At 55.9% G+C, this 11,228-nt stretch overlaps 1 protein-coding gene across 4 annotated transcripts; it reads left to right on the top strand.

Moving 5' to 3' along the window:
- Nucleotides 1-403: 403 nt before the first annotated feature.
- Nucleotides 404-10,835, top strand: Lzts3 (leucine zipper tumor suppressor family member 3). Of its 4 annotated transcripts, XR_004944728.1 has the most exons (6): nucleotides 404-518; nucleotides 5,712-5,874; nucleotides 6,370-6,846; nucleotides 7,201-8,055; nucleotides 8,392-9,672; nucleotides 10,022-10,835. XR_004944728.1 is itself a non-coding variant. In XM_036184597.1 (5 exons), the coding sequence occupies exons 2-5, from the start codon at nucleotides 5,803-5,805 to the stop codon at nucleotides 9,088-9,090; spliced, it is 2,103 nt and encodes a 700-aa protein (XP_036040490.1). In that variant the 5' UTR covers nucleotides 404-514; nucleotides 5,712-5,802; the 3' UTR covers nucleotides 9,091-10,835. The 4 variants fall into 4 exon arrangements, 3 of the variants coding, with proteins under 3 accessions (XP_036040490.1, XP_036040491.1, XP_036040489.1); XM_036184597.1 differs by having other exon boundaries at nucleotides 404-514; nucleotides 8,392-10,835; XM_036184598.1 differs by having other exon boundaries at nucleotides 7,201-7,992; nucleotides 8,392-10,835.
- Nucleotides 10,836-11,228: the final 393 nt, after the last annotated feature.

Here is an 11,228-nt window from a genome sequence, read left to right as displayed (position 1 = left end):
CCACTGAGTCATCTCTCCAGCTCGATTTTAGGACTGCTGCAACGCGAATAGCTGGTGCAGGAGTTGAATCAAGAGTCCAAGTGGGGTTGTCCCCAAACCAAAGGGTTCATACTCTTTGTTCAAGATGTGGGATTCAGAGAGACTAGGAACACGCTGAGCTTGTTGGAGAGCAGAAACTAGGCGCTGACACTAAGAATTTGGTAGAGTGGTTAAAACGGACTGAGGCCCGAATATCTGCCACCCAGCCTGTGGGGCAGGCGGGCCAGCGCTCAGCGACCAAAGGGGTTAAGGCACCGAGTCCCGCCCCGGTCCAGGATTGGCGGCTCCAGGGGGCGTGGTCGGAGGGCGGGCTCGCGTTTGCCGCAGCCGCTGGTGGGCGGGCCGGGCGCGGGGCGGGAGGGGCCAAGAGCAGAGCCGGGCCGCGCCGCGAGCCCAGCGGGGCGGGCTCCGGGCTGCGCCAGAGAGCGGGGCAGCTGTCGCTGGTGTCTCAGCCTCTGCGCCGGACTCTGAGGCAGTGAGTAAGTGATACAGGCCTGCCGGGGCGCCCCTCCAGGTCCCCCTCGGGTCTCCATGCCCGCTGCATCGCGTGCCGCTTCTAGTCGGTGGGAAGCTGGGGAGGGGGCGCGTCCCGCTGCTAGGGTACCGGGAGTTGGGGAATGAGGCCGATGATGTCATGGACGCTTCACCCAGCGGGGGTGGGGGGGTGGCGGCCGGAGGGGGTGCGGCCCGGATTATGTCACCTCTTCTCTCTGCACCCCGCCCCCCCTCCTGGGCCACGCGCGTTGATGGGGACCGAGGGAGATTTGGGTGGAATTTCTCCAACCGCAGGGACCTCTGTGGCACCTTTGCAGAGGATTTGTGGCTGGGGTCTATGTGCTAGTGAATGTCGACCCCCCCCCCCCACACACACACTCTGACACACATGCACAGTAGAGGCAGGCTCCTGTGTGAGCGGGTGGGTGGGGGTGTGCTGTCGTTACCCTCAGCCCCAAAGCATCAGCTTCATCAGAGCTGGGATCCAGGGGAGGGCCTCCTCCCCTGCAGGTGCCCACGTTTCCAAGGGAAGATGCATCTCCTCTCATACATCCCAACCAAGAAGTTCTGCTCCCTGAATCCCTTCCCTTAATCCTTCCTGGAAGCCCTTCCTGTTTCTCTATATGAATTCATTTCCTACATTTCCTATTTGCATTGCTCCTCACCAACATTCCCACATGCATTTTTTTTTTTTTTAATGTCAGGGCCCAGAGACCCCCTAAAGACATTTTTTTATGGCCTCCATAAAAAAGGCTTCCATGGGGAAGCTGCACCCAGTGAAATCTCCCTGGGGCATCCTGAGCTAAGTGCTCCAAGACCTCTGCTGGGGTATCAAGGATGCCAGGCTGAGAAGCAGTGTTTGGACTGGTTCCAGAGGATATGGCATGGGCAGAGAGCTGAGAGTAGGTTGTAGATGGAGTGAAGAGCTTGTGTCACGAGAAATGTAGGATGACTATCGGGAGAGGCCTGAAGGACTCTGCTACAAGCTCTACTTGGCTGTGGGTGCCAGAAAGAAGAATATCAGGCATTTGACACATAATATGGTTCCTTCTTTAAACTGCTGTAAGACAGGTGTGAGAATCTGAGGTGGAATCATGTGCATGAGGTTCCATTCCCCGCAGTTGAGCTGTGATTTACACCTGGAGCTGATACTGCAAGAACTCTATTGCCCCGCTCATGGAAGGGTTCATTAGCCAGAGTCCATCTGGCCCCCTTGACTACTAATACTGTAATGTCACAGACACTGAGGGTCGATGGAACCACAGTAGAGACAGGCTCAGGCAACAGGCTACCACCCCAGAGTGATGCTGTTCAACTGTCCTTCCAGATTACAGTTCCCTCGGAGGCCAGTCCAGGCGCCTGGCCTACAGAGGGAGCTCAGCCCCGCCTCTCCCCTCTGTTCTAGCTTGCTTACCAGGGAAATATATTCCACTCCTTGTCCTTCCGGCTCTCTACCAGGGTTTTGAGGAAAGAATTTGCAGGAGCTCAAGGTTGGAAGAGGCAAGGGACATGAAGTAGTTACAAGGGGTTGGCTGTGACAGGTTAGAATCATGGCGAGGAACTCTGGGAATTGCCTACCGGTTGACTCCCGGAGCGGTCCTCATGAACAGCATGAGAAGGGTGGCTCAGGACACCATCTAGGACCCTAAGCATCTGCATTTGACAAGAAGCCACTCTAGAGACAGAGTGAAGCAGATGACAGCCCCAAACTGTGGTCTGCTCTCAGGAGGAGTGCACTTGGCAGTTATTTATAAAGCATCTTCCCAAACATTCATTATGTTATCCCCTGTCACTCAGAATCAACACGGCCCTTCCTGTGTTTGTCCCTCCTCCACCCCAGCCTCTGGTGCAGCTCCCTTGCTAGTCCTCTGCCTGTATCTCACTAGATGTGTTTCCATCACATCTGTAATTCCTATCAGAATTTTGGCTTGTGGTGGAGTGCGCGCACATGCACACACACACACACACACACACACACACACACACACACACACACACACGATGGGGTCCTGTCCCTCCCTCTCTGCCTTATTCCCTCGAGTCAGGATCCCTCACTGAACCTAGGGTTAGGCTGGCAGCCAGCAGATCTCAGTGCTCCTCCGTTCTCTGCCCTCCATAGTGCTGGGGTTACGGCGCTGGCACAGACACAGCTGGCTTTTTGGACTGCTGGGGATTCAAACTCGGGATCTTGAGCTCCCACAGCGGCACTCCCACTCACGGAGCTCTCCCGCCTGAGGCTTTATTATTGTGTTTCCCATTTGTTTGTTTGTTTGTTTTTGAGACAGGATCTAATGTAGCCTGGACTGGGCTCAAACTCAGTATGTATTCAAGGCAGACCTCGAACTCTTGGTCCTCCTGCCTCGGTGCCACCATGGAAAGTTCTCAGGGTTAATTTTAAAAGAGAATTAAAAGCCCTTTGATTTCAAACTTTAAGTGAAGGCCTCTACTGTCCTCTTCCTCCTCGACCATTTTTACTTCTCTGAGACAGGCTTTTCATGTGTAGCCCAGGCTGTCCTGGAACTCACTCTGTAGACCAGGCTGACCTCAGACGCACAGAGATCTGCCTGCCTCTGCCTCCCGAGTGCTGGGTTCCACAGGAGTCACAGACAGCTGTGGGCTGCCACGTGGCTGCTGGGAATTGGAGCCGGGTTCTCCGGAAGAGCAGCCAGTGCTCCTAACCGCTGAGCCGTCTCTCCAGCTCCGCCCTGGCCTCTCCATCCCCGTGGTCTGTCTGCTTTGCTTTGCACCGCTTTTCTAAAACCCTTTGGACATAGTCACCAGTGATGCAGCTGCTAAATCCGGACCACACTTCAATTCCAGCTTCCCTTCTGGACCCTTTCTTCCTTTGACCACTAGAAACTGCCCTGGATTCTCTTTCCTTTCCCCTCCCTCCCTGTCTCTCTCATTTTGCTTTGTTTCTTTGTTTTTTGAGCTTTGTTTTTTGTTTTTGTTTTTTAAGATGGACTCTCACTTGGTTCTCAGAGTTGTATCAAACTTCTGGGAGCAAGCGATCCCCCCAAGTAGCTCAGGCTGCCCTGAAGCTCCCCCTGCCTGCATTTCTTATTTCTTCCTTCTCCTCTTCTTCCTGATTTTTTTTTTTTCTTTTTGGTTTTTTGAGACAGGGTTTCTCTGTAGCTTTGGAGCCTGTCCTGGATTTCACTCTGTAGACCAGGCTGGCCTCGAACTCACAGAGATCCGCCTGGCTCTGCCTCCCGAGTGCTGGGATTAAAGGAGTGCGCCACCACCACCTGGCCTCTGATTTTTTATACCAGAGTTTGAACCTAGGGTCTTGCACTTGCTAGGGAAGTAGTTGCTCACCGATCGCTGTTTTCTTTTTTAAGACAGGGTCTCACCAGATTGCTCAGGCTAGCCTTGAATTTGCAGTCTTTGCTTCAGAACCCCAAGTAGAAGAGAATATGGGCCTGCGCCTCCAGGCTAGTTAGTGCCCCTATTTTGAATCCCCTCCCCATTTTGGCTTTTGGGCACAGTGTCTCTTGGACTTTTTCCTGCTTGCACACTACCTCCCAGACTTATGGAGCTCCACCACCCTTACTGCTGGGCCCGCCCACACCACTCTGAGATGCTAACAACCTCAGTCTTTCCATCCTGGAAGAGGTATCTTTGGGTCTTCTCAACAACACCAATTTCTCCTAAGCAGTCTCTCCCTGTCATGTTAATGATGTCACACCCACACCTGTGCCCTAGCCTCCTCTCATGTTCCCGCCACCTGAGCTCCAGCTGCAGGAGGATTTGCCAGATCTCCCTGTAGCCGTGCCCAGGCTTCCTTCTTGGCTTCAAGCCTCAGGCCACTTGATTTTCACCCTGCCAGTCCCAGCTTTTCCCTGCATTGAACTCAGTGAGGACGAGAGAGGGGCCGGCCAATGCTTAGGGGAGGAGGGAGTTTCAAGGCTGAGGGCTAGCAGGCTAGAATCTCCCAAGTGGAGACAGCAGGAGCTAGGGTAAGGCGAAAGAGGCCTCACTCCTGGGGTGGCGCACCTGTACATCCCACACTTCAGTGTTTCCCTGGGTTCTTCGTGTGCACAGGACTAGTGTCAGCCTGCATGTGAGCACAGAATGGCCCACAGGAGGAGGGTGGCAACCGTGCTCTTTTCCATAGGCATAGGCACTGAATGAATTTCTGCAGTGTCAATGACCAGCTTGCTAGTGAACTTACCCACTACCTAGAGCCACGGCGTAGACTGTGGCCAGAAGAAACTGAAGGAAGGGCACATGTGTTGGCAGCCCCCCTTGGTTTGGAGGCTGACAAGAAGGAAGCAGCATTAGAATTAAGCATCTTGGAGGAAAGAGGTCTGCAGAGCATTCAGGGGAGCAGGCATGGACCTCACAACAGGGTGCCCTGCCTGTTTTCTGGGGTTTATAGGCCTGAAGAACATCCCTCTTTCATAACTGACACACATATTTGAGTCATTAGAACCTCATGCCAGTGACTGGGATTTGCCTGGTATCCCTGCCCACCTGTGTTATACAGCTCTCCGGTACAGGTGTTCCAAGGTGCTGACTTGAGACAAAGGAACCAGGAAACAAGCTAGGCCTCTTTGAGCAGGAGGCCTTGCTCCCCGCTCCTGTGGGTAAGCTTTGAGGGAGAGAGCACACCCAACCGAACTGGCTCAGAGCACTTCATGGTCAACTGAACAGGGTCAAGGTCCAAAGGGAAAGGAGGGAGGGGGTACGGAGGAATGGCTAATCCAAGAACTCTTCCTGGTGGTACTGCATTCTTAGCAAGGTTCAGCAGGCATGGCATCCTCAGGGGTCATCATTACTGGTTGCGAAAGTCCCGCCCCTCCTTCACCCACCTGTGGGAAAAGCCAGGAGGGAGGAGCTGGCTGCTTGTGTTCTGGTGTCTGCGTCCCTGCCCCGTGTCGGCCAGTTTAGGGACTGCTATAGAGTACTGATATCAGAGAGTGGGGCACTCTGGGGCCAGGCCACCACGAGGCCAAGTTAGGAAAAACCCCGGGAGGGCTCGCTTGCCACCTGCTGCAGCCGCAGCCTGTGTATGTCGGTCTGCATAACCACGGCTGCGCCCACCGGCGACCTTGGCGCAGGCCGCAGCGGCAGCTCCGCCCACCCAACTCCAAGACTGGGCTTCTCTCCCTCGCCTGCCGCCTCCGGGCGCCTGGCGCGCGGCAGCTCCGTTTTCAATTCTTCCCATTTCACAGAGGAGAAAACTGTAGTACGGGATGGCTTGGTCGGCTAGTCCAAAGCCACGCAGCTGGTTCGGGCCTAGCCCAGATTTCCAGAGTGAGCCACATGGCCCCTGCAGACCCGGCCTCGGAGGGTCCCAAGCTTGAGGACCCGCCGGCCCCCCACCTGTTTGGAAAGGTAAGGAGAGAAGTCTCGCCTGCAGTCAGCTTTCACCTTGTTTACCACCTTAGATGGGGGCTGGGAAAGACCCGCACTGTCATTTTTTTTTTTTTTTGTATAGGGTTATTTGTGTCTCTCCTTTACCTTCTTGAAGTCAGGTCCTGCTTTTCTCAACCAGTCCCGTCTTCCCAGCCCAGGAAGCTGGACTGTAGCAATCATGATCCGGGGTAAATTTAGTGAAAACTAAACTCTGGGAGTTGCAGCACCGTTAAGTCACTGAGTCTGGGAGGTTCATGGGTGGAGTGGGGTGAAGGACTGAGCCCCGCTGAGAAGGTATGTGCATGGCACCTTGGCACAAAGGCAGAGCTATTCCTTCGTCTTGGAAGCCTGGTTATACTGTTAGACTGTGGTGTCCATTGTAAGGAACACAGAGAGACAAAGTGGGGCCCCGGCTGACTTGCTTGGGGCTGGGGGTGGATTCTGACCTCTCTACCTTCCCATTTGTGCCCACAGTGCCCTTCTGGCTTAGTCATGGCGAAGCTGGAGACGTTACCTGTGCGCGCTGATCCCGGGAGGGATCCTCTCCTGGCCTTTGCCCCCCGGCCTTCTGAGCTTGGACCCCCAGATCCCCGCCTGACCATGGGCAGTGTGGGTAGCGGGGTGACTCATGCCCAGGAGTTTCCTATGAAAAGCGTTGGCACTCGAACAGGGGGTGGGGGCAGCCAGGGCAGTTTCCCTGGTCCTAGAGGCAGTGGTAGTGGAGCCGGCAGGGAGAGACCTGGCCGCTACCCATCAGAGGACAAGGTTCTCGCCAACTCTCTCTACCTCAATGGCGAGCTGCGGGGCAGTGACCACACAGATGTTTGTGGTAATATGGTGGGCAGCAGTGGGGGCAGCAGCAGCAGTGGGGGCAGTGACAAGGCTCCACCACAGTATCGTGAACCCAATCACCCACCGAAGCTCCTGACCACCTCTGGCAAGCTAGACCAGGTTAGTCCCCAGGACCTGAGAGCCTCATAGCCTGGTTTAGAGTGTGTGTGTGTGGGGGGGGGGGGGTGTAACCGAGAGAGGAGGTTAAGGTGGGGCTTCTTAGGGGCAATCATGGGGGCTGGGATGAAAACCATTGTGGGGAGTTCTGGAGTGCAATCCTGGGGCTAAGTCTCACTCGTGGATCCAGGACAGAGGTGGCTTGTGGGAGACTTGAGGTGGAGCCTCAGATGGGGAGACTTGGAGAGGTCTAATGGGGCAGGAGGTGGTTCTTGAACAAGTCTTGGACATAAGGAAGAGGAGGGGCCAAGGATAAGATCTCAATCTGATGCCTCTTTCCCCCTTCCTTTTATGCAGTGCTCAGAGCCACTAGTTCGGCCCTCAGCCTTCAAACCTGTTGTACCCAAGAACTTTCATTCCATGCAGAACTTGTGTCCTCCGCAGACCAATGGGACCCCTGAGGGACGACAGGGCCCCGCTGGCCTCAAGGGCGGACTGGACAAGTCTCGGACCATGACCCCCGCGGGTGGGAGTGGGGGTGGTCTCTCAGACTCAGGCCGGAACTCACTCACAAGCCTGCCTACCTATAGTTCCAGCTATAGCCAGCATCTGGCACCCCTCAGTGCTTCCACCAGCCATATCAACCGTATTGGCACTGCCGGCTATAACAGTGGCAGCAGTGGGGGCGGGTCAGGCTACCAAGATCTGGGGACCTCCGACAGCGGGCGGGCCTCCAGCAAGAGCGGGTCGTCATCATCCATGGGGCGGTCGGGCCACCTGGGATCCGGGGAGGGTGGAAGTGGGGGCCTGCCGTTTGCAGCCTGCTCACCACCCTCGCCCAGTGCGCTGATCCAGGAGCTGGAGGAGCGGCTGTGGGAGAAGGAGCAGGAGGTGGCTGCTCTGCGGCGCAGCCTGGAACAGAGCGAGGCGGCCGTGGCCCAGGTGCTGGAGGAGCGGCAGAAGGCATGGGAGCGGGAGCTAGCTGAGCTCCGGCAGGGCTGCAGTGGAAAGCTGCAGCAGGTGGCCCGCCGTGCCCAGCGCGCCCAGCAGGGCCTACAGCTGCAGGTGCTGCGGCTACAGCAGGACAAGAAGCAGCTGCAGGAGGAGGCAGCCCAGCTGATGAGGCAACGGGAAGAGCTAGAGGACAAGGTGGCCGCCTGCCAGAAGGAGCAGGCCGACTTCCTGCCCCGGATGGAGGAAACTAAGTGGGAGGTGCGGGCTGGGGGCTTGAGATCTTTCAACTTCTCTTCCTCTGGAGACCCCCCCAGCGCAGCAACTTACTGCTATGTAGTGGGGGGGGGGGTCGTGAAGGGAGTAGGACCAAATCAGTTCAGAGTGGCCCTGAGAATAGGGACTGCCCTTGGGCTGTATCAGATGAGTCGCTTCTGTCCTGAGTAAGGCAGGGAGGGAGCCCCCTGTGGGGCTGAGCCTGAGTCCAGGGGAAGCTCGGTGCCTCTGGAGCTAAATCTGGGAGCTGGGTTGAGATGAGCCCTTACTCTCTCGGCTCTGCCTTTACCCTGGCTTCTGCTTCTGCCTGTCCCCGTCCAGGTGTGCCAGAAGGCCGGGGAGATTTCCCTCCTGAAGCAGCAACTCAAGGACTCGCAGGCCGATGTGTCGCAGAAGTTAAGTGAGATCGTGGGGCTGCGCTCACAACTTCGGGAGGGAAGGGCCTCCCTCCGGGAGAAGGAGGAGCAGCTGCTCAGCTTGAGGGACTCTTTCGGCAGCAAACAGGCCAGCCTGGAGCTGAGTGAAGGCGAGCTGCCCACTGCCTGCCTCAAGCCTGCACTGACCCCTGTGGACCTAGCCGAGCCACAGGAGGCACTGGCCTCGTGTGAGAGTGATGAGGCCAAGATGCGCCGGCAGGCTGGGGTGGCAGCTGCTGCTTCCCTGGTTTCTGTCGATGGGGAGGTGGATGCTGGGGGAGAGGGTGGGACGCGAGCCCTGCGCAGGGAAGTGGGGAGACTGCAGGCTGAGCTGGCTGCTGAGCGGCGTGCCCGGGAGCGCCAGGGTGCCAGCTTTGCAGAGGAGCGCCGGGTGTGGTTGGAGGAGAAGGAGAAGGTCATCGAGTACCAGAAACAGCTCCAGCTGAGTTATGTGGAGATGTACCAGCGCAACCAGCAGCTGGAGCGGCGGCTTCGGGAGCGTGGGGCAGCAGGGGGTGCCAGCACGCCTACTCCCCAGCATGGTGAGGAAAAGAAAGCCTGGACCCCCTCCCGCCTCGAGCGCATCGAGTCCACAGAAATCTGATTCTCTATCTGCGTGCACAACCTTCTGACAAGTGCCCTGTCTGAAGGTCGGAGTCACCAATGTCCCCTTCCATTCATTCCCCTTCCCCATGTGTGTGCTGCATATCCCCAGACCAAAGAGGTTCTCAAAGCAGCTGTGACCAGCCCCCTTATCCCCCCAGTCCACGCAGCTCCAGCACTGCGCCTTTGTGGGGAGCCACTCCAGACCCTCCTGCCAAGGAGCGCGTCGGGGAGGGCAGAGTGCATGGGGGTGAGGTCCCAGGTACAGGGAGCATGCTCCTTTTCTGGAAATCCTCTCGTTGGAGATGGAGGCAGGCTTGCATTGCCAGGAAGTACCCTAGCCCCCTTCCCGGATCTTGGGCCGCTGTTGCTGGCCACCTTATGTCCAGTGCTACTGTCTGTGCTCTCCTAGGCCACACAGCCTGAAGGAGCCTGCATGGGTCTACCAGTGCTGACAGACCCTAGGCTCCTGGTCTCTCTTCTTCATGTGGTGTTCTCCTTCCCCAGGCAGATTAGCAGAAGTAGGAGCAGATGGCCTGCCTGTGGTTGAGAGGGCTACCTGCCCAACCCCTCCCCCAGCAAGGTATCTTTGGCTCAGGCCTTAGAGCCTGGACTAGTCCTGAGCATGTGCCCCTCTGTGTATATTGAGGGAGGTGAGAGTCCGGGCTGGAAGCTCAGTACCCAGGGGAGACCTGCCTTCCTATTCTTGGAAAGGGTCCCTAGAGGCTTCTTCTCAGCCCCACCCTCACCCTCTGGCCAGGATCCTACAAGGCTATATCCTCTGCTGCTTGCTGACCATCCCCAGGGTCACTGTTCAGCTCTAATGATAGCTATGAAGTGCTACCTGCCTCTTAGGTATTCTGTTCACCCCATTTCTGAGCTCAGATGGATGTCTGATGTCTTCCTGTGTTTTCCCTCACTGTCTCCACCAGCCTCCTGCTTTCACGCTCACATCACCTCCCAGGCTGCCTTTTCCTCCGGGTCTCACCTTTGCTCCCAGCAGAGAGCCCTGCTCATCTCTCTCTCTCGGTGCCCTGCTCACTTCCCAGACCCACTGGCCCAAGTCTGAGCCTGGACCCCTTGTTTGAGGGGCCAGTCAGGGTTGGATGTGACTGTCCCTGAAGAACAAGGCTAACCTTTGAGGATCACTGACCCTCGGGTTGCTTTCCAGACTCTTGAGTTGGCTCATTTGTCCTGGCAGGGATGGTGGGTATGGGTTGGGACAGTCAAGGTCACTTCCTTATCTAGAATCTCTCAGAGTCTCTCTCCCCAAGACAGGCAGGGAAATTCTAATTTCTCTTTTAAGAAAGTAAAATTTCCAATTCACCAGCAATAACAATCAGAGGAGACTTGGCCCTCAGTCCTTGTATTTCTCTTTTTCACTCCCTCTTCCTGCCCCAAGATGGAATTTTGGGGTCTGGACGGAGAGGGTTGGTATCTACTGTGAGCAAGTCCCCCAACCCCTGACCAGCCTCCTCCCATGACTGGTGACTGTTCAACAAGCTGTGTAGCACCCACAAAACCAGGAGTGCCCTCTTTGTGCCCTCCAGCCCTCTGCACAGCTTCTGGGTGGTCCTCAATGGGTTTTTGACCTTGATTGGAGGCCACTCTGGCAACCACTGCCCATTCCTCTAATCCCGCACTATACCTGCTCCAGACCCTGAGCCTGGTCCACAGGGACTGGGACGAAGGCATTAAACACAAAACAAAACAGAGATGGGGGAGAAAAAAAATGAACAGCTTTGGAATGTCCAACCACAAAATAAATTATATATAAATATATAAATATATATATATATATATATCTACCATATGTGATGGAAAGACTCTTCATTTTCCGTTCCCAAAGAAATAAAATGGAGAAAGCCTCTTAAATGGCATTCTGTGGCCAGCTTGTATTTTTGCAAGTATGGGAGGTAGAGTTTGGGGGTGCAGGCAGAGCTGGAACAAACATTCTCCAGAGGAGGCATGGGACAGGAGGAACTCATTGTGCTATGCAAGGAGATTGGCTCAACTTCAACTCTTCCATGTTTGGCCACAAGTCATGGTTCACCTTTCCTACCAATGGGGCGTGGGAGTGGAGGAGGCTTCCTCTTCAGCTCAGGGTTTTAGCAGTGCTACCAGCTGGCTCTGGCTCAG

This window comes from Onychomys torridus, chromosome 4 (assembly GCF_903995425.1).
Source record: "Onychomys torridus chromosome 4, mOncTor1.1, whole genome shotgun sequence".
In the NCBI taxonomy this organism is placed as follows: domain Eukaryota; kingdom Metazoa; phylum Chordata; class Mammalia; order Rodentia; family Cricetidae; genus Onychomys; species Onychomys torridus.
This window is presented reverse-complemented; position numbering and strand designations above follow the sequence as displayed.